Here is a 24,057-nt window from a genome sequence, read left to right on the forward strand (position 1 = left end):
TCACTTTCCAGGAGCCAGCTTGTGGGCTGAGCTCTGGCCAGGCAGCACAGACTATTCCTAGGCCCTCTCCTCCTCTTGGGGTCCTCGTAGCCAATGCATAGCCACTGCCTCTCCACTCTTGGCCCCTAATCCAAGCTTGTATCATCCACTCAGTGTCATGCTTGCCCCTGTCCCTTCACTTACTCTTTCCCTAGCCCTCCCCAAACACTATTCCGCATCTCTTACGGCCCTAGTGTCTTGTGGTCATTCCTGAGCTGGGGTTAGGTTAACTTTTTGGCCCCTCCCCATGACATGAGCCCCTAAGATTCCCAGTCACACTGGTGTTCCCAGTGCCCAGAGCGATGCCCAGCCACAGTGTATACTCAGGTTCCCCTTACGCCAGGCGACAGCCAGGGCTCCTTATGCACTTTCAGGACATGAGCGCATTGGTGGCCGCCCGTATGCGTCACATCCCCCTGGCCCCGGGCTCAGACTGGCGCGATCTGCCCAACATTGAGGTGCAACTCACTGACGGCACCCTGGCCAAGAAACTGCGCTACACCTACCACGACAAGAAGAACGGCCGCAGCAGCTCCGGCGCCCTGCGTGGAGTCTGCTCCTGTGTGGAAGGTTAGGACCCAAAGATCATGGCTCCCCTGCAGTAGGGGCTGGGGAGGGGACTGCTGCTGGGCTTCCCCAGAAGCCCATACTTGGCGAGGGCTTCCAGCTTAAGGAGGCAATGCCCAAGTCGGAATCCCCAAAAAATTAGTTTCCAGGAGTGTTAAGTCAAAGTGGCTGTGGGGCTGGGGCTGGGGCTCGGCAGAGCGCTTGCCTAGCATGCATGAGGCACTGGGTTCGATCCGGCCCCCACATAAAAAAAATAAATAAATAAAGGTATTGTATCCATCTACAACTAAAAAAATGTTTTTAAAAAGTGGCTCTGCCCACCAAGTGGGACTGCCAGCTGCTCAGTGGGTGAGTGCTATGCACAGCGGGGGCTTGCCGTGTACCCAAAGCTTCTCCGCGCCCCCTCGGGCCTCCCTCCTGCTCCTGCCCCTCCCTCCTGCCCCTCCCCCTCCCTCCTGCCCCTCCTTCCTGCCGCTGTGTCCTTATTGCAGTCTTCTCTTCCAGCAGGTAAAGCCTGTGACCCCTCCGCCAGACAGTTTAACACCCTCATCCCCTGGTGCCTGCCCCACACCGGAAACAGGCACAACCACTGGGCCGGCCTGTACGGACGGCTTGAGTGGGACGGCTTCTTCAGCACAACTGTCACCAACCCCGAGCCTATGGGCAAGCAGGTGGGTCCTGGGCAGGGACAGCCAGCCAGGCCTTGCACTGGGAGGGGTGGGGCGCATGTCGGGATCTAGCCTGCCTCCCACACCCTGTACTGGTGGAGGTGGGTGTGCTGGCCCTGACTGGACACCCCCTCCCCCCATTGGTGAGCCAGCCCTGGACTTGCCCCCTTTCCCACCGTGTACCCTGCCTGTCTGCCCCCAGGGACGTGTGCTTCACCCCGAGCAGCACCGCGTGGTGAGTGTGCGGGAGTGTGCCCGCTCCCAGGGCTTCCCTGACACCTACCGGCTGTTTGGCAACATCCTGGACAGGCACCGACAGGTCAGTGAACAGCCTGGTCACACATCACTGCTGCAGCCCCACCTAGATGGAAAGGAACCTCTGTCCAGAGTGAGCCCTGTACAGCCTCGGAGGACAGGCTGAGCCCCAGAGCTTGTCAGCCACATGTTCTCAGCACTCAGTGCCCAGGGGGACTATGGAACCAAGTCACCCTGTTGCTGGCACTGAGAGCTTACGAATTGGGCTGTGTCGCCAAGGGCATGTGATCTGTAGCTCTGAGGCTGAGATTCAGCCCAAAGGAAAGTTCAGAGACCCCAACGGAACAGGTTAAACGGAACAGTGGCAAACTTACCTTTACTAAGGATTCAAATGGACCGGATTCTTAGGGTGGTAGTGTGACTTTTAGATGTATTGCCATCAATGTAATGACTCATGAATCCAGCAGAGCTGAGGTGACATACCTGCAATCAGTGACTTGGGAGATGATCACAAGTTCAAGGGTCTAAGCAATATAGTGAGACCCTGTCTCAAAATGAAAAAAAGTGGGGGGGCAGGGCTGTAGCTCAGTAGTAAAGCGCCCCTAGGTTTAATCCCCAGTACCAAAGTCTCCCATTAAGGCCTGGGATCCTAGCAAAAGCCACCTTTTACCCCAGATCTGCTTCCCTTTCTCTAGCTTTGAGTCTTCTAAAGCCCTTTAAAGGGCTGGGCTCAGTGATACAGGCCTATAATCCCTGGGGCTGGGGAGCTTGAAGCAGGAGGATCACAAGTTCAAAGCCAGCCTCAGCAAAAGCAAGGTGCTAAGCAACTCAGTGAGACCCTGTCTCTAAATAAAATACAAAGTAGGGCTGGGGATATGGTTGAGTGCCCCGAGTTCAATCCCTGGTACTTAAAACCTTTAAAGAATCTTTTTGTTGTTGTTGTTTTGTTTGTTTTGTTTTGTTTAATGACATATGGGTGTTGGGGGGATGGGCCAACTGGAAGGCCAAGGGCCATTGTGATAGAAAGGCCTTGGGGGCCCATGTGGGACATGGGCAGGAGGCCAGCCCCAGCCCTCAGGGTCCCATTCCCCACATCATGCCTTGTTCTGAGTAGAGGCTGTTCCAGGGCATTGGTCCAGCTCTGCCAAGCAAGCAGCACCCTTCTTCCTTCCTGCAGGTGGGTAATGCTGTGCCACCTCCCCTGGCCAAAGCCATTGGCTTGGAGATCAAGCTCTGTATGTTGGCCAAAGCTCAAGAGAGTGCCTCAGGTATGCGGGGTTGGGGCTGGTGGATGGGTTTCCTCCTGAGCCTGCCTTCCCTCTGGCTGTTCCTGAGGGCAGCTGGATACAGCTCTGCTCCAGGATTCATGAGATTCACCAGCACTATCCACCCAGCAGAGGGGTGCTGTGAGGACTGGTGATCTCACATCCAGGGCTTAGAACAGGAGCTGACATGGTAGGCATACTGCCAGGCCCCTCCCTCCTAGGCTAACCCAAGCAGTGGAGCAGACTCTAGGGAACATGACCTCCAAATTTTCCTTTGTAACTGACAGGTCTTCATTGGGTCCACCATTAGCATCCGGGGTGTTAATTCTTCCCAACTTGATGTTTTTTTTGTGTGTGTGTGTATGGGGCTGGGGTGGAACCCAGGCTTCAAGCATGCTGGGCAAGTGTGCTACCATGAAGCTGCACCCTCAGCCCTAAGTATATTCTTATGCTTGCATATGGCTTTAGTGTGACACTGTTCCTAAGGTAATTCTTCCTTTTGTTTCCCTTCAGCTAAAGCAAAGGAAGAGGTGGCTGCTAAGGACTAGCTTCACCCTCCATCACTCTTTTTTCTGGCACCAGGAATCCCCAACATGCACTGATGTTGTATTTTTAACATGTTTAAATCTGTCAGTTCAGATGTGTTGTACACAGTGTTTGTGGCCTTGGCTGACATGAAGCTGTTCTGTGAGGTTTGCTGAACTAATGACTTAGTGATCAAACTGTGCAGTTCTTTGTGCATTCTGGATTTTAAAAGTTTTTTATTATGCATTATATCAAATTACCACTGTACAAGTGGAAATTAAGACTTTATGTAGTTTTTATATGTTGTAATATTTCTTCAAATAAATCTCTCCTATAAATCACCTGGGGTAGTGACTGATTGATGCAGGGCTCTGGCTGCCTTTTGGCCCAGGTTGGACAGGAAAAGGCTCCTCAGCACTGAAGGTGACACCATGTCTCCAAGTGTTCTGGGGGTGGAGTTGACTGTGGCTCACTTCTGGCCAATGAGATGCAAAAGGAACTTGCTAGTGTGACTTTCATAAAAGGCTTCTAAGATCTGACTTTCTCCGTGGTCCTTCTGCTCTTCTTCGATCTGGAGCAGACTGATGCCTGTTGATTCCCCAGCCACTTTGTGACCATGAAGACACAAAACCCCATGCAGTGAACAGGGCAGCAAGAAGTCACCCTAGAGCCACTCTCAAAGCCCTAATCTGCCTACCCCAGACAAAAGCCCCTTGGTTCTTGGGAGGCCGGGGCAGGAGGATTGAAGGTTTGAACTCGGTCTCGCTAAATTGCTGAGGCTGTCTCAAAGGTGGTGGTGCAGGATGTGGCTTAGTGGTAAAGTGCCCCTGGGTTAAATCCCCAGTATCAAAAAAACAACCAGAAAAACCTTGTTTGCTTAAAACCGTTTGGCTGAAAATTCAGGAAGCCCAGCTAACTTAATCCTACTGAATTCTAAGATGAACAAAACTTTAGTGATCACTGTGTATGATTCTAAATGCAGACAAGAAGTGTCCACTGCCTACGTGTAACCAAGAGCCACTAGGGTGTTGTAACAAGGGCCCCACCATCTCTCTACTTCTCTAAGTGGCCCACATGGGGGCACTTCAACTAGCTTTTCTCTCAATGAGTCACAGATGTCCTGATCATAAGACTAAAGGACTCAATATGATGGAATGCAAAGCTTACTAAATTCCTTCAGTAATTGCGTGCTTTCCCCCTCTCGGCTCCTAAAAACTTCACCATACTTGACATTCTAGTACATTCTCTTCCCTCGTCTCCAGGGAAATATCTAGAAAGGATTCCTGGGTCACTGGATATAAGTGTTTCGATATTTTTACTTCAGCACAGGTGACTTAACTACCTCTGGGAAGGCTTTAACACCTCCCCCAACAGTGCAGACTCCTCAACCCACCTTTTCTTTTGCTCTAATATTGCCAACTGGATAGTCAGAGTGGCTTTTTTTTTTTTTTTTTTTTTTTAATTTGGTCTTGCTATGTTGCCCAGGCTGCTCTGGACCTCTGAGCTCCAGTGATCCTCCTAAGGTGGTCCCACAAGTGCACACCACTGTAGTTGACTTAAGTTTCCCCAGAGGTGGGCATCAAACCCAGGGCCTTGTGTGTGCTAAGCAAGTTCTCTGCCACCTGAGCTCTATTCCCAACCCCTGCACCACCTCCTCTCCTTTGTTTTTTTTTAGGTACCAGGGATTGAACCCAGAGGTGCTTGCCCATTGAGCCACATTCCTTGTCCTTTTTGTGTTTTGAGACAGGGACTCACTAAATTGCTTCTCTTGCAGTACTGGGGATTAAACCCCTGGGTATTTACCGCTCACCTGTACCCCAGTCCTTTTTATTTTTGTGATACTGGAGGTTGAACCTAGGGATGCTCTTCCACTGAGCTTCACCCAGTTTTTAATTTTTAGTGTTTTTTTTTTTTAAGAGAATTTTTTTTTAAATATTTATTTATTTATTTATTTTAGTTTTTGGCAGACACAACATCTTTGTTTGTATGTGGTGCTGAGGATCAAACCCAGGCCGCACACATGCCAGGCGAGCGAACTACCACTTGAGCCACATCCCCAGCCCTTATTTTTAGTTTTGAGACTGGATTTTGCTAAGTTGCTGAGGCTAAACATTAACTCCCTTTTCCCCTTCCCCCGGCCCCGACAACCACCCTTCTTCCTATAGGAATCTGACTGTTCAGGGTACCTCATGGAGATGGAGTCGTAAGCACTGTCCCTCTGCCTGTCTTCTTTCACTTCGTATGGTTAGGATCATTCCCTTTTGAGTGCAGCCATGTCCCATTGTATGAATGGACCACATTTTTGTTACCCATTCATCACTGATGGCCACCTGAGTTGCTTCCACCTTTTTGCTATGTGAGTCATGGTGGCATGAATATAAATGTGTCCAAGATCCCAGTTTTGATCCTTTTGTGTAAAAACCAGAATGGAATTGTTGGACCATATGGTGATTCTTTCTTTTTATTTTATTTTTAAAATATTCTTTAGTAGTGGATGGGTACTATACGTTTATTTATTTTTATGTGGGGCTGAGGATCAAACTCAGTGCCTCACATGTGCAAGTCGAGCTCTCTGCTACTGAACCCCAGCCCCAGCCCCCATATGGTGAGTCTAACTTTACTATTTGAGGAATTACCACATTATTTTCCATAGCAGCAGGTTGTTTTTAATGAAAAATACAGGTCCCTGTCTACTTCCCTAAACAACCACAATCAGGATGTTGCTCGCTCTCTCTCTCTCTCTCTCTCTCTCTCTCTCTCTCATGTTAGGGCTTTAAAAAAAAAAAAAATACTTTTAGCTTTTTACAGTACTGGGGATTGACCCAGGGGCATTCTGCCACTGAGCCACATATCCAGCCCTTTTTATTTTGATTTTTTTTAAATATTTTTTTAGTTGTAGATGGACACAATACCCTAATTTTGTTTATTTGGTTTGTTTGTGTGGTGTCGGGCATCGGACCCCCTGCCTCACGCATGCCAGGCAAGCGCTCTACCACTGAGCCACAACCCCAGCCCTCCTTTTATTTTGAGACAGGACTTTGCTGAATGACTGAGGCTGGCCTTGACTGGTGGGTTATAATTATGCCTATTAGTGGGATCCATCGTTAATATTCATACATGCACACAACACAGTTTGGTCCATTGAGCTCCCCAGGACCCTTTCCCTCCTCTCCTTCCCACTTGTCCCCTTCCTCTCTGCACTGAGCTCCCTTCTATGCCCTATCTCCTTTCTATCCATAGTTTTCCAGTGACCACATCTGTGTGTCATCAGCTTAGTATTTCCTGTATCTTTAAAAATATTAGGTAAACTGAGTGCCATGGAGCATACCTGTAATTCCAACAACACTGGAGGCTGAAAACAGGAGGATTGGAAGTTTGAAGCTCTCAGCAATTTAGTGAGACCCTGTCTCAAAAAATAAAAAGGGCTGTGGTGCACGCCTGTAATCCCAGTGGCTCAGGAGGCTGAGGCAGGAGGATTGGGAGTTCAAAGACAGCCTCAGCAAAAGTGAGGCTCTAAGCAACTCAGCGAGACCCTGCCTCTAAATAAAATACAAAATAGAGCTGGAGATGTGGCTCAGTGGTTGAGTGCCCCTGAGTTCGATCCCCGGTACCCAATAAATGAAAAATAAAATTAAAAATGAAAAGGGTTGGGGATGTATCTCAGCAGTGACAAAGTGCCTCTGGGCTCAATCCCCCGTATCAATAAGAAAAAGAAATCAGGTGCATGTTATTCTACCGTACCTCTCTGCCACATCCTTTTCTCCCAGCAGTGTTTGGAGTTTCTAAAGAAACAAACTAGAAAATATCTTAAATTCTACAACAACCACATGGATGATCAGCATTTGTATCTTTTTTCTTTTTTTTTTCCCCATGAGGAACCTCTTGCTATAATATGTCCTTAAGTGTCCCCAAAGTTCTATTGGAGGCATGGTCCACAGGATGGCACTATTGGGAGGCTGGAGAAACTAAAGACGTGGGGCCTGTTAGGTCTTTGTATCATTGGAGCATGATTCTGAGGGGGTAGACGGACCCCTGCTCCTCAGTCTTCTTTTCTCTTGCACATACTGCATCATGTGCCCCCACCCGTCCCACCTCCCCTTGCCCTTGAGCAGTGAAGCCAACCACCCACACACTGACTTTAAAACTGTGGGTCACTGTTGAATGAATTTTATCATAAAATGATTGAGCTACAGCTATGTAAAGAACATGAATAAATATTGCGATCATATTATTAAGAGAAAAAAGCCAGGCACAAAGAATACAAATTTTTTAAGCCCACAAAGCTCAAAAAACATGCAAAACTAGGGGCTCGGCGGTAGAGCGCTTGCCTAACATGTGTGAGGCACTGGGTTTGATTTTCAGCACCACATACAAGTAAATAAAATAAACGACCAATGACAAGTAAAAAATAACTTTCAAAAGCATGCAAAACTAATCCATGATGTCTGATATGCTAAAACCATGAAAGTGTGGAAACAAATACCATAAAACAGGCAGCAGTGACCTCCTTTGTGGAGGTGGGTTGTCGTAGGGACTTATAATGGGAAGAGGCATGGAAAAGTCTTCTGAGTGTTGGAAACATTTCATATTTGACCTGGGGTGGTGGTTATATGGAAGGCTTATTTTAAAATGATTTATGGAGTTTCACTTTTCTACATATTTGTCATATTTCATAATAAAGAAGTTAAAGGCAAAAAAAAAAAAAAAAAACAACTGTGGGTCAAGTCGGGCACAGGGCTGCACCCCTGTAATTGCAGGGACTTGGGAGGCTGAGACAGGAGGATCTCAAGTTCAAGGCCAACCTCAGCAACTTAGTGAGGCCCTGTCTCAAAATGAAACAAATAGAAAGGGCTGGGGATGAGGCTCAGTGGTTAAGTGCTGCTGGGTTCAATTCCCAGTAACAATCAATCAAGACCGGGTCCTGGGCTGGGGATATAGCTCAGATGGTAGATGCTTGTCTCGCAGGCACAAGGCCCTGGGTTCAGTCTCCAGCACCACAAACAAAGACAGGGTCTTGCTAAATTGCTGAGGACCTCACTAAGTTTCTCAGGCTGGCCTTGAATTTGAGATCCTCTTGCTTCAGTCTCCCAAATGGCTGGGATTACAGGTGTGCCACCACACCTGGCCTCGTCTAGCTGTTTCTGATAGTTCTTTCTAGTAAATGACTTGCATGTAACTTCACGTCTATGTGCTATTAAAGATTTTCACAGGCTGGTGTCGTGGTGCACGCCTATAATCCCAGCAACTCAAGAGGCTGGGGCAAGAGGACGGCAAGTTCCAGACCAGCCTTGGCAATTTAGTGAAGCTCTAAACAACTTAGTGAGACCCTGTCTCAAAATAAAAAATAAAAAGGGCTGGAGGGGGGGTACAGCTCATCAGTGAAGCACCCCTGGGTTTCATCCCCAGCACTCCCCCCAAAGAAAAGGTTTTCAGAAACTAAGAGTTGCGTGGAGTTCAGTGATAGAGTCTGTGCCTTGCATGTATGGAGCCCTGGGTTCCATCCCCAATGCCACCAAAAGAAAAGAAAAAAAAAAAAAAAAGAGGATTTGCACAAATTGGTTCTTGTAACATTTTACAGCTTTCTTCCTACACTTATCAGGAGGAAGAAAAGGATCATCTCTATCCTCTGAATGTTATCTTAATTTTTTTTCTGGTACAAACTCAGGGACCCTCGACCACTGAGCCAATCCCCACTGGGCCAATCCCCAGCCCTATTTTGTATTTTATTTAGAGACAGGGTCTCACTGAGTTGCTTAGCGCCTCGCCATTGCTGAGGCTGGCTTTGAACTCACGATCCTCCTGCCTCAGCCTCCTGAGCTGCTGGGATTTTAGGCATGCACCACGCGCCCAGCTATCTTATTCCTAACCCTTGCCTTGACTTTTTAAATTTTCTTTTACATAAACACAAATAGATCTACATTCTTCAAGGCCACCCAGTGTTTCCCAGGGGATGACTTTGCTGACCATAATCTATTCAAGCAACCCTTGTGGACGAGCAGACAGGGGCTCCCAGTGGTGGTACCATGAGCCACGGGCACGGACTTCTCACATCAGAGCACATTTACAAACTTGCAGGTGAAGTTATTAGCTGACTCAAAGAAAAATTCCTAGGGCATTATATGTTTTTGAAAGTATTGCCTAATTTCCATCAGAAGAACTATCATAATTTTTTTTTTTTTTGGTGGAGCTGAAGATGGAGCCCAGGGCCTGGTGGCTGCTACACCCTCAGACTGTGTTTACATAATTTTAGACACTAATGTTGTGTGTTGGTGTTACATTTCTACATTCTTACTACACATGGATAACACAAAACTTTAAGTTTTGCCCATTGGCTAGTTTGTTTGGATTTTGCATTTCTTGGAGTAAATTTGAATAAGCCTATACAGTTTTTTTTTTTTTCAGTGCTAGGAATTGAACCCAGGGTTACTCTATCCTGCCCCTGGCTGCTTGCACAAATTTTTACTGGGACTTTGTGTAAACTTTATATTTTCATTCATATTGCCACACACCACTCTCCTAAAAGACGACACTGATGTTCCTCCTCTTTCTTAGACTGCTTCCCAGCCTCCTTCCTGTTCTGCTAATTTCCCCTTCCACATTGCCCCCTACTGGCTACCCAAATCATTTTTCTCACAAGAACCTATGGTGGGGCTGGGGGATGTGGCTCAAGTGGTAGCGCAGTGGCCTGGTATGTGCAAGGCACTGGGTTTGATCCTCAGCACCACATAAAAATAAATAAAGATATTGTGTCCACCTAAAACAAAAAAAATAAATATTTTTTTTTAAAAAAAGAACCTATGGTTACCACAGGGCGCCTCTCAAACACTTCAGTGACCTTATGCCTGCAAGGATGAAGAAGAGTGGCCCACATCTGTAATCTCAGCAACTCAGGAGGTTGAGGCAGGAGGATTGCAAGTTTGAGGCCAGCCTCAGCAACTTAATGAGGCCCTAAGCAACAGCGAGACCTTGTCTTGAAATAAAAAATAAAAGGGCTGAGGATGTGGCTCAGTGGTTAGGCACCCCTGAGTGCAATCGCTGGTAACTAAAAAATAAAAAAGCCCTCTGATTTGGTTTTCACCTCTCTCCAAAAGCGTATTAGTTGAGCACTTACTATGTGTGGAGCACAGTCAACGTGTATGTTAATGATTCAGGATGAAACAAAGCAGGCAAATATTTGCTTTCTCTAGCTAGCATTCTAGCGCATGACTTTTTCCCTCATTACTGCTTTCCTAAGGAAAAATAAATGGAATTATTTTCTAATTGAATCTAAATCAGTAAATTCGTTTTAATCTAATTACATTCAGTTTCTTCCTGACAATAGAAATTAAATCCTGAGGGTTTTTTTTTTTTTTTTCTGTTAGGGTTGACTTTGGAGGTCCAAATATATTTAAGATTTTTTTTCCTTCTCCATCCAAGAACCAATTTTGGCCTCCTGGTGTGTCCTAATGCTTACACTGAGAATGTGTGTTCTTAGAGGGAAAACTGACAACGAGTTAATGAACACAATTCCATCAGAGGGCTGTGGCTGAATCTCAGGGAGAGTGTGTGCTGAGCATGCATAAGTCCCTGGGTTCCATCCCAGCACAACATTAAAAAAAATGGTATCAGAGAGCAGGGTGAGGTGGCACATGCCTGTAATCCCAGTGGCTCAGGAGGCTGAGACAGGAGGATCACAAGTTCAAAGCCAGCCTCAGCAACTGAAAGACACTAAGCAATTCAGTGAGACTCTGTCTCTAAATAAAATACAAAATAGAGCTGAGGATGTGGCTGAGTGGTCAAGTGCCCCTGAATTCAATCCCCTTCCCCGCCCCCGAACAATGTTATCAGAGAAGTAACAATGCTACAAAGAAAGAAGAGAGAGTGGCTGTGAAGGGGCCACTTGACATTTTGTCATTCAGATAACGGTATTCCATAGGCTGGGGCTATAGCAGGCTAGGCTTGCCTCGCATGCACAAGGCCCTGGGTTCAACCCCCAGCACTACAGGGGAAAAAAAAAAGTAACTTCTTCTTCAGATAAGGGAATTCCTCCCCAGATAAGGAGAAACAGCCCAGGCAAAGGGATAGTTTCCTCCTTACAGTGCAGCACAGAGTGTAGGGTTGGGTTCTTTGTCTTGCGAAAAACAATTTTTTTTTTTTTTGGTGGCACTGGGGATTGAATGTCTTGCAAATTTGAAGAATGAAACCCACAGACACAGGGTGAGGGCAAAATAACCAAAATAACGTGATTTATTAGAGTAATAGAAAGCATAGCTGCTGAAGTGGGAAGGGTCCCAAGAGAGGGACACAGAGAGTGGCTGCTGTCCAGGGGTTAATGTGAACCTACAGGGTTAAGGAAGCCAGTCCCTGACCTAATCCCAGGTAAGGCACTCAGAGTCCACAAGCTCCTCTCACACCCTCTGGTTGTCCAGCCGGGTTACTGTGCCTTTATTTGATGGGGGTCTGGGTACCGGGCAACAGGTGTCTGTCTATCAGTTTTTCTGCTTCCACAGGAATTGGCCTGCCCTTAATGAGGCCTGCTTGCAGTTTCTCAGCCCTGTTACACAGAGACCTGACCTGGAAGGGGCTCCAATTTCCTTTTTGCTAATTTTAGCCCTTTTCCTGCCTTATCAGTACCTGGCATACAATAATCGCTGCATATGTGAGCATTCTTCTTCTTATTAATTATTATTATTATTATTATTATGTGTGATGCTGGGGATCAAACTCAAGGTCTTGAGCAGGCTAGGCAAGTGGACCACTGGGCCACATCCTAGTACAATTAGTGGGGTTTTTAGCCAGATGTAGTGGCGAGCACCTGTAGTCCCAGCTGCTGAAGGAGGCTGAAGCAAGAGCATCATTTGAGCCCAGGAGTTCCCGGCCACCCTGGGCAACATAGCAAGCTCCCATCTCTTAAAAAAAAAAAAAAAAAAGTGAACTTTAGATCTGGAAGCGGTGGCGGGGACTCGGGAGGCTGAGGTAGGATTGCAAATTCAGGGTCAGCCTGGGCAATTCAGTGAGACCTTATCTAAAAAAAAAAAAGACTGGGTAACTGTAACTCTGGGGTAGATTACTCCAGAGTACAGAAAAAAAAAAAAAAGACTCGTTATCCTCTCCTCTCCTCTCCTCCCATTTACCCTGTTTTTTTTTTCTTTTTCTGCCTTCCTGCCTTCCCTCCCTCTCCCCTCCCCCGCCCTCTCTTTTTCTTTCTTTCTTAAATCCTGAGATGGCATCAGCTCCCTTAACTTTAGTTACCAGCGTCCTGGGGAGTCTGCCCCTGGCGTGTCCACCTCCATCCGCAGGGGGCGCTGTGGACGTGAAGACCGGGCTACTCTAGCCGGCGGCGGAACCAGAAGTTTCGTTCCCCCGCACTTCCGCCCTCTGGCCCGGGCTTAAGCTGCGTGGGGAAGACTTGGCGATGCCGACCGGAGACTTTGAGTGAGTACGGGGTCGCGGAGGAGCTCTCGGGAGGCGATCGGGGGGATTCTGGGGAGTGTTATGGGGCCGAGATGTGCCAAGGCCGCGGAGGGTGGCCCTCACTGACCCAACCGCCATTCTCCGCAAACTTGTACCCGCAGTTCGAAGCCCAGCTGGGCCGACCAGGTGGAAGAGGAGGGAGAGGACGGTGAGTGAGTGTAGCGGGTCGCCCTGGATCACCCCACTGCCGCCTGTTTTGGTGCTCCCCCTCCCTCCCCGCGCCATCCTCCTCGGGTCCTGCCTGTTGCCAACTCCCATGTCACTGCCACAGTCTTCACAGCTGCTCCCTACTCCAGGGAGGAAGTTGGAAAGCCTGCCTTTGTACCAGCGCCTGGGTGACTTTATGGCCCGTCCCCCACTTTCATGGCCGGGATCCCTACCCTTGCCACTGCTTAGGGTTACCACCCAGCCGGATGCCTGGCCAGCCCTTTGCCCTTGGTCCTGCCTTCATCAGCTCCTGGTGTGGAGTTGTCCCAGAGGTCCTTTCATCTTAGCTTAGACCTTTCTTCCCACACTCCCTCTGACAGACAAATGTGTCACCAGCGAGCTCCTCAAGGGCATCCCTCTGGCCACTGGCGACACCAGCCCAGAACCTGAGCTACTTCCAGGAGGTAAGTGACCTCCTCCACTCTACCCCTGGGCTATGTAGTTGTCTCCCACCTCACCCCAGTCTCTCTCTGTCACCTGGAACTCTTGTGTTTCCCCAGCCACATTCCCACCTGGGTCTCCATTACCCAGGGCAGTCTCCCTCAACTTTTCCCTTCTCCCAGCTCCACTGCCACCTCCTAAGGAGGTTATCAATGGAAACATAAAGACAGTGACTGAGTACAAGATAGATGAAGACGGCAAGAAATTCAAGGTGAGGCTAGAGTGGTGACAGAGGGTGAGTCCCCTGGTGCTTGGGGGCACATAGATTGAGTGGGTTGATGATGAAGATCCCCTGGTCCCAGGAACTTTGGAGTGCAGGAAGCCTGACACTCTCCCCTTTCATCCACAGATTGTCCGCACCTTCAGGATTGAGACCCGAAAGGCCTCTAAGGCTGTTGCAAGGAGGAAGGTGAGACCCTCCTTCCCCTGTTTTAGGAACTGACCCAGGAATCACTGTTGGAGGAAGGGTTTAACTGTTTGCACCTGTGTTGTCAAAGCAAAATTGAGCTCTGAGTATTTTCGCATTCTTCTGGGGCCTTGAAAAGTCCAGGGTACAGAAGTAGACAGTATTAGATTCTTGTTTTTTTTTTTTTTTTAACCTCTCGTACCAAGGATTGAACTAAGGTCATTGCATATGCTAGCCAGTCACTCTACCTCTGAGATACATCCCCAACTTTTTTTTTTTTTTTGGTGTAAATTTATTAGGAATTGAGCCCAGGGGTGTTTTACAGTTGAGTTGCACCCACAGCACATTAACTCATTTTTTTAAAAAAAGAATGTTTTTTGAGATAGGGTTTTGCTGAGTTGTCCAGGCTGACTTCAAACTTGAGATCCTCCTGCTTCAGCCTTCTGAGTAGCTGTACTTATAGGTGTGTGCCACCACACCTGTCCTGGGGCTAGATTCTTATTCCTCTTGGACTGTCTACCTGGAGGAACTAGCCCTCCCTTGGGGTGGCATAGCAGCTTTCATTTACCCAGGATTCAGGGCTTCTGGAAGAAGTAACAGCATTAAGTACATTTAATACATTTTGCTCTGCACTTTGTGCCAGACACCATGCCAGGCACTGATCTCCATAGCAGCCCAGGGAACATTTGTGGTCCCCATTCTATAGGGGGTAAGTTGAGGCTCACTGTTTAAAGTCTCTCAAGGTTCCTCACTCTGAGTGACCCCCCACATTCCTGAGCATTGCCTCCTGGCGGGAGCTGGCCCAGCAAGCTGCCCTGGGAATTATTGACTATGTAGTTGGCTCCCACCTCACCCTGAGTCTCTGTCACCTGGAACTCTTGTGTTGATTGAGAGCTGCCCCTGCTTCCTCAGAAATGGGAACAGTCACTGTTCCCATGATGGGGAGGTGTTTGGAGAGAGTAAAAATGGGGTACTCTAGGCAGTGGTAGGCCTGGGGTGCCCCAGTGTGGGACCCCAGTCTTTATCCTGACCCATCCCTCTCTGAGCCTAGAACTGGAAGAAATTCGGAAACTCAGAGTTTGACCCACCAGGCCCCAATGTGGCCACCACCACAGTCAGTGATGATGTCTCCATGACATTCATCACCAGCAAAGAGGTAGGTGGGGCTGAGGGTGGGGCTGGTGCCCAGGGTGGTGGTAGCAGGCGTGAAGCAGCCCCCTCTGAGCTGCTGCCACCTGCTTCCCTGCCAGGACCTGAACTGCCAGGAGGAGGAGGATCCGATGAACAAGCTCAAGGGCCAGAAGATAGTGTCCTGTCGCATCTGCAAGGGTGACCACTGGACCACCCGCTGCCCGTACAAGGACACGCTTGGGCCCATGCAGAAGGAGTTGGCAGAGCAGCTAGGCTTGTCCACGGGCGAGAAGGAGAAGCTGCCGGGAGGTACGGCATGGCCTGGGGTGGCGCGGGGTGGGATTGGGCACCTGGAGCGTCCTGGGCTGAGCTGGCTCTGTGTGTACAGGTGCTGTCCCTTTTGTAGCTGTCATCTCCCACTTAACAGCATCCGTGGCTGTGCTCCATTGGGCCTGTCTCCTTGTTGGGGCCCTGTGTGTGCTCAGACACCCTCAGTGATGGTACTCATGTCCACACCTGTGTGTGTAACTGCACTGAATGTGATTGGGATGTGGCTGTCCCTTGTATGTGACTCCCTGACTGATTCTCCTCACCATCGTGACTTGAGTGTGTGTGTCTGTGGGACTCAAGTGCCTGTCTGAGGTCTCAGCCCTTCAGCCCGCTGGGAGCGAGCGTCAGTCTGGATGGTCCTCTGGGGGCTTGTATGCAGTTGCACTTGTCACTTGCCATGTGTGGAGCCCTTGGGAACTGTCCCTTTCCATGTGACCTTGGGCTGTGCCTGGGACTGCATTTGCCCTGTGAGCCCTTGCTCTGCTGGTGTTGCTGGCAGGGTGCTCAAAGAGTACCCTCTTCCTGGATGTGATCATGGTGTCATTGTGGACACTGAGGCTCTGAGAGGCCTCAAAGTGACCGGCCTGACGTCTGTGGCTTGGCAGATGGTACCTGCATCTAGGCATGGTTGGAGCTGGGTGGTCGGGCAGGTCTGTCACTCTGTTGGCACGTGGCAAGGCTTCACTGGGACCGTACTCTGGGTCTGCAGAACTGGAGCCCGTGCAGGCCGCACAGAACAAGACTGGGAAGTACGTGCCACCGAGCTTGCGGGATGGGGCCAGTCGCCGTGGGGAGTCCATGCAGCCTAACCGCAGAGGTGAGGGGCGTTTGGGTGCCAGGCTGGCTGTTGGACGCCTCCCAGCACCCTGTAATTACCCCTGCGTTGGGGTGGGGTGGGGTGGGGTGGGGCCTTCCTCTCATAATCACCTGTTCCCTACCTGCACAGCTGATGACAACGCCACCATTCGTGTCACCAACCTATCCGAGGACACGCGTGAGACAGACCTGCAGGAGCTTTTTAGGCCCTTTGGCTCCATCTCTCGCATCTATCTGGCTAAGGACAAGACCACTGGCCAGTCCAAGGTGGGTGGGCAGTGGCAGGGGTGGGCAGGCAGGTGCTCGGGGGCTGTCCCAGCTCTGGCTGCTGAGCCTTGCCTTCCTCCAGGGCTTTGCCTTCATAAGCTTCCACCGCCGGGAGGACGCCGCACGTGCCATCGCCGGGGTGTCTGGTTTCGGCTACGACCACCTCATCCTCAATGTGGAATGGGCCAAGTAAGACCCCTGCTGCCCCAGACCCGCCCCCTCCCTGTCACAGATCACACTGAGGCTGACGTGGGTCCCACCCCAACTGAATAGTCAAGGCTGTTTTGAAGTGGCAGTCCTTTATTGTCATTTTTCTAAAAAACCTGGCAGAGAGGCCATCAGACATTAGTGACAGCTGCCTTGCCTGGGACCCACCACCAGTCTGGCAGGCCAGTTTGTGACCGCTAGCCTGACTCCTCATGTGCCCTGCCACCACACTGCCTGGCCTCCCCCCTCTCCCAGAGCCCCGCTGTTTGCGGTGGGGGGGTGTCTTGGGGTGCCATCACGTCCCGCATTTTGTTGTTCTCACCACTTCCTCCCTCTCTAGGCCATCAACCAACTGAGCCACCTGTCACCACTGCCACTGCTGTCCAGCCTAGACCTCTGTGACGGAAAGGAGCCTCCAAGAGCAGGGGACTCCAAGGGCATTAAAAGGCTCAAAGCACCCACGTGTGTCCTCCTCATTCTCGCGCGCCGCCTCCCTGGGGTGATGGCACCGGCTCTCCAGGTTGGTGTTGGCCCCCTAAACCCGCGGGGCCTTCTTGCTGTGGGTGAGGAATCCATCGTGTGCTGGCCTGGGCTTCAGCTGTCCCACCCTGGCCAGGGGCCCAGGCCTTTCTCTAGGGAGGCAGTGGCAGCTCGGAGGCCTCTTGGTGTGTCAGGGCCGATGCCTGCTGTGCTCTGGTTCTCACTCTAGTCCTGTCCCAGTGCCTGGTGGGGAGAGCAGGCGGGTCACAGGCTCAGCTCAGAGGCCTGGGGTTCTGGGGTTCGGAGATTGTCATTATCAAGAGGCAGGTCTTGGCCAGGAGTCTTGTCTTCTGGGTGGCCTCCGACACACTGTGGGCAGTTTTGGCGGCAACAGCTCAGGCTGGGCACCACAGCCATGTAGAGCAGGGGATGTATGCAGATGGCCAGGGGCACAAGGCCCCGCATCACCTGGAAGCCCAGATAGGGCCCCAGCTCCAGCGCCCCCCTAGCCTGGGTCTCATTTGCAAAGCCTGGGCAGCGGGTGTACCAGCGCTGCCGGGCATCCACGTTGAGCACCCGTGTGATGTGATAGGGCATGTAGGAACTGGCGTAGAGGACTACACCACTGGCCACCAGCACTGCCACACGCAGCTTCTCACCTGCTGTCATACCATGGCTGCGAAAAACGGCCCACCCCAGGGCACTATAGGCCACCAGGGAGAGCAGTAGTGGCACGCCACCACCCAGCCCTGCCAGTACCAGGCTGTAGGCTTTGTAAGCTGCAAGCTGGTGGTCATCTGCTGTCCCCAGGCACTTGATGCAGGCCTCAGGCCTGTCTGTGCTGCATGGACCTGCTCCCTGCTGAGGCCTCTTTAGGCGGGAGAAGCTGAGCATGGGGGCGGCCAGCAGGGCTGCCAGGGCCCAGCCAGTGGCACTGATGGCCCAGGCGTGCTTGGGCCGCAGGTGGCTGCGGGTGAAGAAGGGGTGGACAACACCCAGGTATCGGTTGAGGCTGATACAAGTGATGAAGATGACACCCCCCAGCAGGTTGCAGGTGAAGAGGAAGCGCTCCAGGCGGCAGGCCATGTCCCCATAGCGCCAGTTCTTGGGTGGGTAGAAGTAGGCGGCCAGCGGGGGCAGCGTCAGGGCGTAGAGCAGGTTGCTGATGGCCAGCTGGGCAGAGAAGACCACAGCTGGGTTCCAGGGCCGCTGCTCCCGACTGCCAAAGCGGTACAGGGCCAGGCCATTGCCAGCCATGGCCACCAGGAACGCAGCCACCAGAACAGGCCAGAGGAAGTCCTGCTGGTAGCTACTAAGCACAAGGTCAGCAGCTGCTGTGAACTTCTCAGGGCAGGACTTGTCACCTGTGGGCGGGGGATGTGAACAGCTGAGCTCTGTCCTTCCTCAGCATGGTTCCTGCTGCCCTCAGCCCACATCTGCAGTGAGGTTGATTCTTCCAGCTGGGGCCTGCGTGCACCATCTCCCTAAGTCCTCATGTCCTGCAAGGGATACCAGCCTCGGCTCCTGCTTGCAATGGAATCTGGCCCCGAGTCAAGAGATTCTATTACTTAGCTGATAAATTTACTGGGTCACGGAGGACCGGCTGAGCACTAGCAGAGGGCCAGTGCTCTCACGTTGGTCTGCATGTAGGTCAGCAATGACTACCCAGAGAGGGCCGTGGGCCCCAGGGCAGAGGAGCAGGAACCTCAGGGAGTCCCCAAACTTACACTAGTCCTTCTTGAAGTCGAATCTATCAGCGAGTCCCAGAGTGCTACATCAAAATCTGTCCCTCCCTAGCCCCTTCCAGGGCCAGCCCCCATCATCTCCCACCTATACCAGCCCTGTGAGCCCTGGACCTCCAGCTTCCTGCTTCACCTTCCGTGTCCTCCCTACAACCCAGAGGGTGCCTGTGAGCACCAGAGAGAGGTCTCATCCCTCACCCTGCACAGGCCTCCATGGCTCCTGCTTCAGAAAGGTCAGTTCTGCAGGGGTTAGAACTCAGCAGAAGAGCATGTTCTTGGCTTGTGCAAGGGCCTGGGGTTGACCCCAAGCACCCTCCTCCCCTCCCCAAAAAAAGTTCCATTCCACAAAGTCCTGAAGGAACCATCCCTCCCACTCTCCCTCGTGTTCTCCGCAGCCATGACTCCCTACAGCAACCCCCAAACCACCAGCTTCCTGGCTGATCCTTAAGACATGTCCAGCCCCTGGGCCTTTGCACTGGCTGTTCTTGCCCAGTTACTGAGTCACCAGCCAGTCATGCAAGTCACCCTCCCTGCTACCCCTGGAATCTGACCATGTCTGGAAGAGGACTGATCTCCCTCACGACGGACGTGCATCGCTCATGTCCTCTGGCCCCCTTTCCCTGCTCTTTTCCATAGCCAGGTTATCTTCTTTTGATCATTATAATGAACATTTCCACCAGAATTCCCTCCAGGAGGGCAGGAAGCGCCACTGTGTCACTGTCCCCAGTACAGCCTGGGGACCATGTGCCCCAGAGCTGGTTCTGATCCCCTTGTGTGCCCCTCCCTCAGCCTTAGCTTTGTGATCTGAAAACTTGGCCTGTTCTGTGGCAGGCTGGCCCCTAGCTCTTGGGGATGCACAAGCCCCGCTCCAGCCCAGCCTGCCCCTCAGAAGGCTCTGAAGCCTCCTGCCAAGCACCTTTTAACCCTCTCCCCTCTTCCTGAAGACCCCTGGCCAGCCCGTCTGTCACCACCTGGGTTGAGCAGCCTAACTCCTGCCATGTCTTCACTCAACTCTTAGTTAGTCCAGCACTTGCTCCTTACCTGAGATGGTGGCCGCCATGGCCTGATCAGCCAGCCTGTGGCCTGCCACCCACGCCGAGCCCTGCTGAGGCTCCACCCGAGTTACTAGCAGCCCCTCCCTCAGCCTGCAGAGCTAGTCAGACGCCCAGCTTCCTTCCTCATTGCACCACAGCAGAACGTAGTCTGCTCAGGGACCTGGGGGAGGGGAGACCAGGAGGGGCCCATGCCTCAGCACAGGACACCCCGGTCAACCACCTGTCCCCTCACTGCCGGAGGTGGGGGACATGCACCAGGATCTGGGGCAGAAACCAGGTTGGCCCTGGTTCCTAGGCTGTCATGTTGGGCACCAGGTGCCCCTGATCCATCCAGAAAGCAGACTTCAGACACCCGCCAAGTTCAGTCTCTTTATTGATGTGCGAGGGTGGGGGTGGGGGGGCTGGGGGTTGGGCTACCGCTCCTTTATGAAAGGAAACCGAGGGCTGCACAGGGGCAGCTCTTTTGGGCCCCAATCTGGGGCATTCCATGCATCACTGGGCTCAGCCTCAAGCCCTTCTCTTCAGTGGCCTTCCCCGGCTGCGCTCTCGGGCAGTCCCTCTGTGCCCCTGCTTGCCCTGGACTCCCGTGGGTCTACTCTTGGGCTTCAGAGGCCTCCGGCCACCATCCTGACCCCTGTCTCGGTTAGGCCTCCGCTCTTTCACCCGCTGCTTCTTGCCTGGAGGCCCCGTGTGCAGTCTCCGCTTGGTCACCCTGGGGAACATGTCTGTGGGAAGACAGTCGTCAGGGCCCCCAAGGACCAAAACCATGTCCTGGGTGCCCAGCTGCAGGACCCTGCCACACACCCTCATCAGGCTCCTCGCCCACTGCCTGGCGGAAATACTCCGCTTCATCTTCTTCCTCCTGCTGGCCAGCCCTCTCGGCCTCTGGGGGCACCCCTGGGTCCTCAGCATCACTGTCCCCATCAGCACGAGCTCTCTTCATGCCCGCCAGGCTCTTCTTCCTGCAGGAGATGGTGTCAGCCAGCCACCTGCTGGGGGGCCACCCCGCCTGCCCGGCTGTCCACACGGACCTGTGCGTCTCCCGCTGCTCCCGCTTGCGCTGGACATTCTGGTTCTGCTGATCCTGCCTCTGGGCCTTGAGCCGCAGCTTCTCCTCCTTGGCTGCCAGGATGGCCTGCAGCTCCTCCTCCGTCTTGTGCACTGAACAGGACGACACAGGTCACCAAGGTCCTGTGTGCTGTAGCACCACAACCTACCCTGGCTGGCCTCGTATCCCTGAACCCGAGCCTGGCCACCCCTAGCCTCACCAAAACTGTGGAACAGCACGTTGCCCTCCCCGACGCCCTCTTGGATCTTAATGAGCTGCAGCGTCATCCGGGGACCAATCTGGGGGGGATGGGGGGTGGAGGAAGAGTCAGTTCTTCCTTTGGGGCTGGGGCCTGCCAGAGAAGGTCACCCCTGCCACCGAGCATCACCTCTGTGAGCCGCACTGCGCTCTGCTGGGCCCGCATGTTGCCGCGTCCTGCAATGGCCTGGGGTAGCTCAGTAATGTTGTGTTCGCCATCGGGCTCCGCCTCACTTTCTGAAAGCCCTGCACCCCTGTGGGGACACATGGGACTCAGCAGGTGATCAGATTCCAGGGACAGTTCTGAGGCCCTTGGATTGCAGTGACCTCCCACCCTGAGCCCTCCTCACGTGGCCAGCAGCTCACTGATGTCCTGCAGGCGACTCATGTTGGGGAACTTCTCCTGCAGGAGCTTCTTCATCCCCCGACTTGCACCCACGGGAACCACTTTGATGCTACTGCAAGGCAGAAGCGGGGTGGGGTAGGGGTGGCGTTAGGTCACAGCGTCTGAACCCACTCTGCGCCCCTTGCCTCTGTGCAGTGCGTCAGAGCGTTTACTTTGAGACTGAGCAATCACGGAGTCTCAGCAGCTGCGCTGTCATCAGTCGCACAAGGAGGCCTGGCCCTGCACCCCTCACTCCCTCTCAGAGCACTCACTAATGGCGGAAGTCCAGCTCCTGGGAGTCAGGGTTGTAATTGATGAGAAGGCAGCGCTTGATGGTGTTCAGGTTCACCTGAGGGAAGAGAAGGGACCCAGTGAGCTGCCTGCAGCCTTCACAACCCTGGCCAAGCAGGCCCCACGCCACTAGCCATGCTCCAGGAACCTCATGTTTGGGTGGGGAGCACTGGTGATGCCATGCAGCTGCTGGTGCTGCATGTGGTGCCCACATCAGATTCCCTATTGAGCAGGAGAACTGCTGCTAACATGGACTAGGGGCTGGGGCTCTGAAAAAAAAAACTGCAGTCCTACTGGGCGCAGTGACACACGACTGTAATCCCAGCAGCTCAGGAGACTGAGGCAAGAGAATCCCAAATTCAAAGCTAGCCTCAGCAACTTAGCAAGGCCCTGCTTCAAAATAAAAAAGGGCTGGGGGTGTGGCTCTGTGGTTAAGTGCTCCTGGGTGGTTCAATCCCTGGTGCCAAACCAAACCCTGTAGTCCTTGGCCTAGCATGCCCAAGGGCCTGGGTTTAATCCCCAACTCTGATGGTGGCGGCAGTGGGGATGATGAGCCCCAAACAAAACTCCAGTCCTGCACTCTTTCACCCCCGCTCACCTTTTTATTTTCAGACAGGGTCTAAGTTGTTCGGGGCCTTACTAAGTTGCTGAGGCTGGCTTTGAACTTGCAATTCTGCCTCAGCCCTCTGAGGTGCTGAGATTACAGACACGCACTACTGTGCCCAACTAGTAGCACACTCTAGATTCTAACCTCAGGCCAATGACTTCATCTCTGTAAACCCGTTTCCCCTTTATCAAATAAGGTCATTAATAAAGGGCTGGTGGTACCCATTCCATGACCCATCCACCTACACCTGCCAAGACAAGAGGCCCAGCCTACCTTGTGCACGTTGATGGAGGGGAACAGGTTCTGGAACATGGTGGCCATAAGCTTCACATGCATGCCGTGAGGTCCAAAGTTGTTGAGTACCAGGAGGGGAGGGTGGGCAAACTGCTGTTCATGCATGCGGTGCCGGCGCAGCGAGGAGACCACATCGCGGACCAGTGTGTACTGCCAGGCAGGACGGGAGTGGATGATTATCACTTACATGTGGCAGGGGCCATCCCCAAGCCCAGCTCCTACCCAACATGGCCCCTGTACCACCTCCACCCCTCACCTTGTTGATCTGGAAGGTCAAAGTGGGGCCTCCTGGGAGCCGCATCAGTTTCTGCAGGAGAAAAGAGGATCAGTGCGGATGCAGATATTCAGCAGGGGCAGGGCAAGTGCTCTGCCTGTCTCTTCAGAGCGTTTACTTTGAAGCCAGAATCATGGCAGCTCAGAGGCACAGGGTTTCATCATGAGAGACAAGGAAGGAGAGGGCTTGGGGAGATGAAAGGTGTGGATGCCCACTCACAAAATAGACACTGGTCTCTGTTTTGCTTAGGATCAGGAAGTGTGTGACCCCAAGGGGCCCAGCCACTGCCACACAGTCCTTCAGCGAGTTCTTCTTGCGGATCTAGAAATTACAAAAAGGAAAAGAAACAAATAGCGGTATTCCTCACTAAGACAGTGACGTTCAGCTGAGGGTCCCGATCGCTAGAACCAGGGTTTAGTTAAGTGCCATCTCTGCCCCTTGCTTCCTATGCACCTTTCGTTAACAGATGAGCAATCAGAAGCCCAGTGAAGCCTTGCCCCAGGTCCTTCAGAGAAGCTACGCTTTGCTGTCCCCACTGCCCAACTAAGCCCCAAGCTAGATGCAGAGACCCTGTCCTCAGGTAGGTCCCGTTCTCCAGTCGGGACACAGCGGCCTCCCGAGGTTTCACAGAGCCGGCCCTCAGCCGCGATGACGGCCCAGGGTGGGTAGAGGCGGGCTGGCTGGGCAGACCTGCAGACGGGTGGCGGTGAGCGGCTCCATGACCCGACGCACGTCCAGGCTGAGCTGCCGGACGCTGCGACCCGCGCTGCCCCGCGTGAACACGAACGAGTGCGGTTGCGCGGCGTAAGCCTCGAGGTTGCGGAGCCGCGCCTGGGCGCGCGCGCGCTTCTGGTGCCGGGACTGAGGGGGCGACAGACGGACGGTGAGGGCCGCGGTCTCCGCCGGGACCCCGCCGGTACTCCCCGCACCCTCGGCCGCCGCGCCATACCCTCCCCGATTGCCCCATGCTGCCGTCTATTCCACGAGGCCGCCTCTGCCGGCCACTTCCGGCGCCGCGCGGCTCACTTCCGGCGCCGGAGCCGATG

The 24,057-nt window shown here is 52.5% G+C and overlaps 3 protein-coding genes and 2 non-coding genes across 12 annotated transcripts in view; 2 read left to right on the forward strand and 3 right to left on the reverse strand.

Moving 5' to 3' along the window:
• Dnmt1 (DNA methyltransferase 1) overlaps positions 1 to 3,660 on the forward strand; it is a 45,037-nt gene extending 41,377 nt beyond the window's left edge. For 5 of the 8 annotated variants that reach the window (XM_046437617.2, XM_046437621.2, XM_046437619.2 and 2 more), the window contains 5 exons: positions 414 to 609; positions 1,111 to 1,277; positions 1,477 to 1,593; positions 2,707 to 2,797; positions 3,308 to 3,660. In XM_046437617.2, coding sequence (XP_046293573.1) covers positions 414 to 609; positions 1,111 to 1,277; positions 1,477 to 1,593; positions 2,707 to 2,797; positions 3,308 to 3,342 — 606 coding nt within the window. In that variant the 3' untranslated portion in view covers positions 3,343 to 3,660. The remainder of the gene's footprint in view (positions 1 to 413; positions 610 to 1,110; positions 1,278 to 1,476; positions 1,594 to 2,706; positions 2,798 to 3,307) is intronic. The other 3 variants (XM_046437618.2, XM_046437622.2, XM_046437625.2) reach the window with 1 other exon arrangement.
• An 8,964-nt stretch (positions 3,661 to 12,624) lies between these two features.
• On the forward strand, positions 12,625 to 17,034 carry Eif3g (eukaryotic translation initiation factor 3 subunit G). The gene is made up of 11 exons (XM_046437629.2): positions 12,625 to 12,733; positions 12,874 to 12,920; positions 13,300 to 13,383; positions 13,543 to 13,631; positions 13,770 to 13,829; positions 14,878 to 14,982; positions 15,077 to 15,266; positions 15,997 to 16,104; positions 16,234 to 16,370; positions 16,453 to 16,559; positions 16,918 to 17,034. Exons 1-11 carry the CDS (start codon positions 12,714 to 12,716, stop codon positions 16,931 to 16,933), a joined length of 963 nt encoding a protein of 320 aa, XP_046293585.1. The 5' UTR covers positions 12,625 to 12,713; the 3' UTR covers positions 16,934 to 17,034.
• Positions 16,651 to 24,054, reverse strand: LOC124087732 (suppressor of SWI4 1 homolog). The gene is made up of 14 exons (XM_046436715.1): positions 23,961 to 24,054; positions 23,702 to 23,872; positions 23,231 to 23,332; positions 22,994 to 23,044; positions 22,717 to 22,887; positions 21,818 to 21,894; positions 21,511 to 21,618; positions 21,291 to 21,414; positions 21,123 to 21,201; positions 20,886 to 21,015; positions 20,659 to 20,816; positions 20,363 to 20,579; positions 19,841 to 19,944; positions 16,651 to 18,421 (listed from the first exon to the last, which is right to left on the reverse strand). The coding sequence occupies exons 1-14, from the start codon at positions 23,976 to 23,978 to the stop codon at positions 17,322 to 17,324; spliced, it is 2,610 nt and encodes an 869-aa protein (XP_046292671.1). The 5' UTR covers positions 23,979 to 24,054; the 3' UTR covers positions 16,651 to 17,321.
• LOC124088246 (small nucleolar RNA U105B) lies at positions 21,696 to 21,775 on the reverse strand. The gene has a single exon (XR_006850313.1). It is a non-coding gene; the product is annotated as a small nucleolar RNA U105B (small nucleolar RNA).
• LOC124088244 (small nucleolar RNA SNORD105) lies at positions 23,102 to 23,187 on the reverse strand. The gene has a single exon (XR_006850311.1). It is a non-coding gene; the product is annotated as a small nucleolar RNA SNORD105 (small nucleolar RNA).
• Positions 24,055 to 24,057: the final 3 nt, after the last annotated feature.

This window comes from Marmota monax, unplaced genomic scaffold (genome assembly GCF_021218885.2).
Source record: "Marmota monax isolate L192 unplaced genomic scaffold, Marmota_monax_Labrador192_F-V1.1 WCK01_AAM20220418_F8-fsc00021, whole genome shotgun sequence".
Classification (NCBI taxonomy): Eukaryota; Metazoa; Chordata; class Mammalia; order Rodentia; family Sciuridae; genus Marmota; species Marmota monax.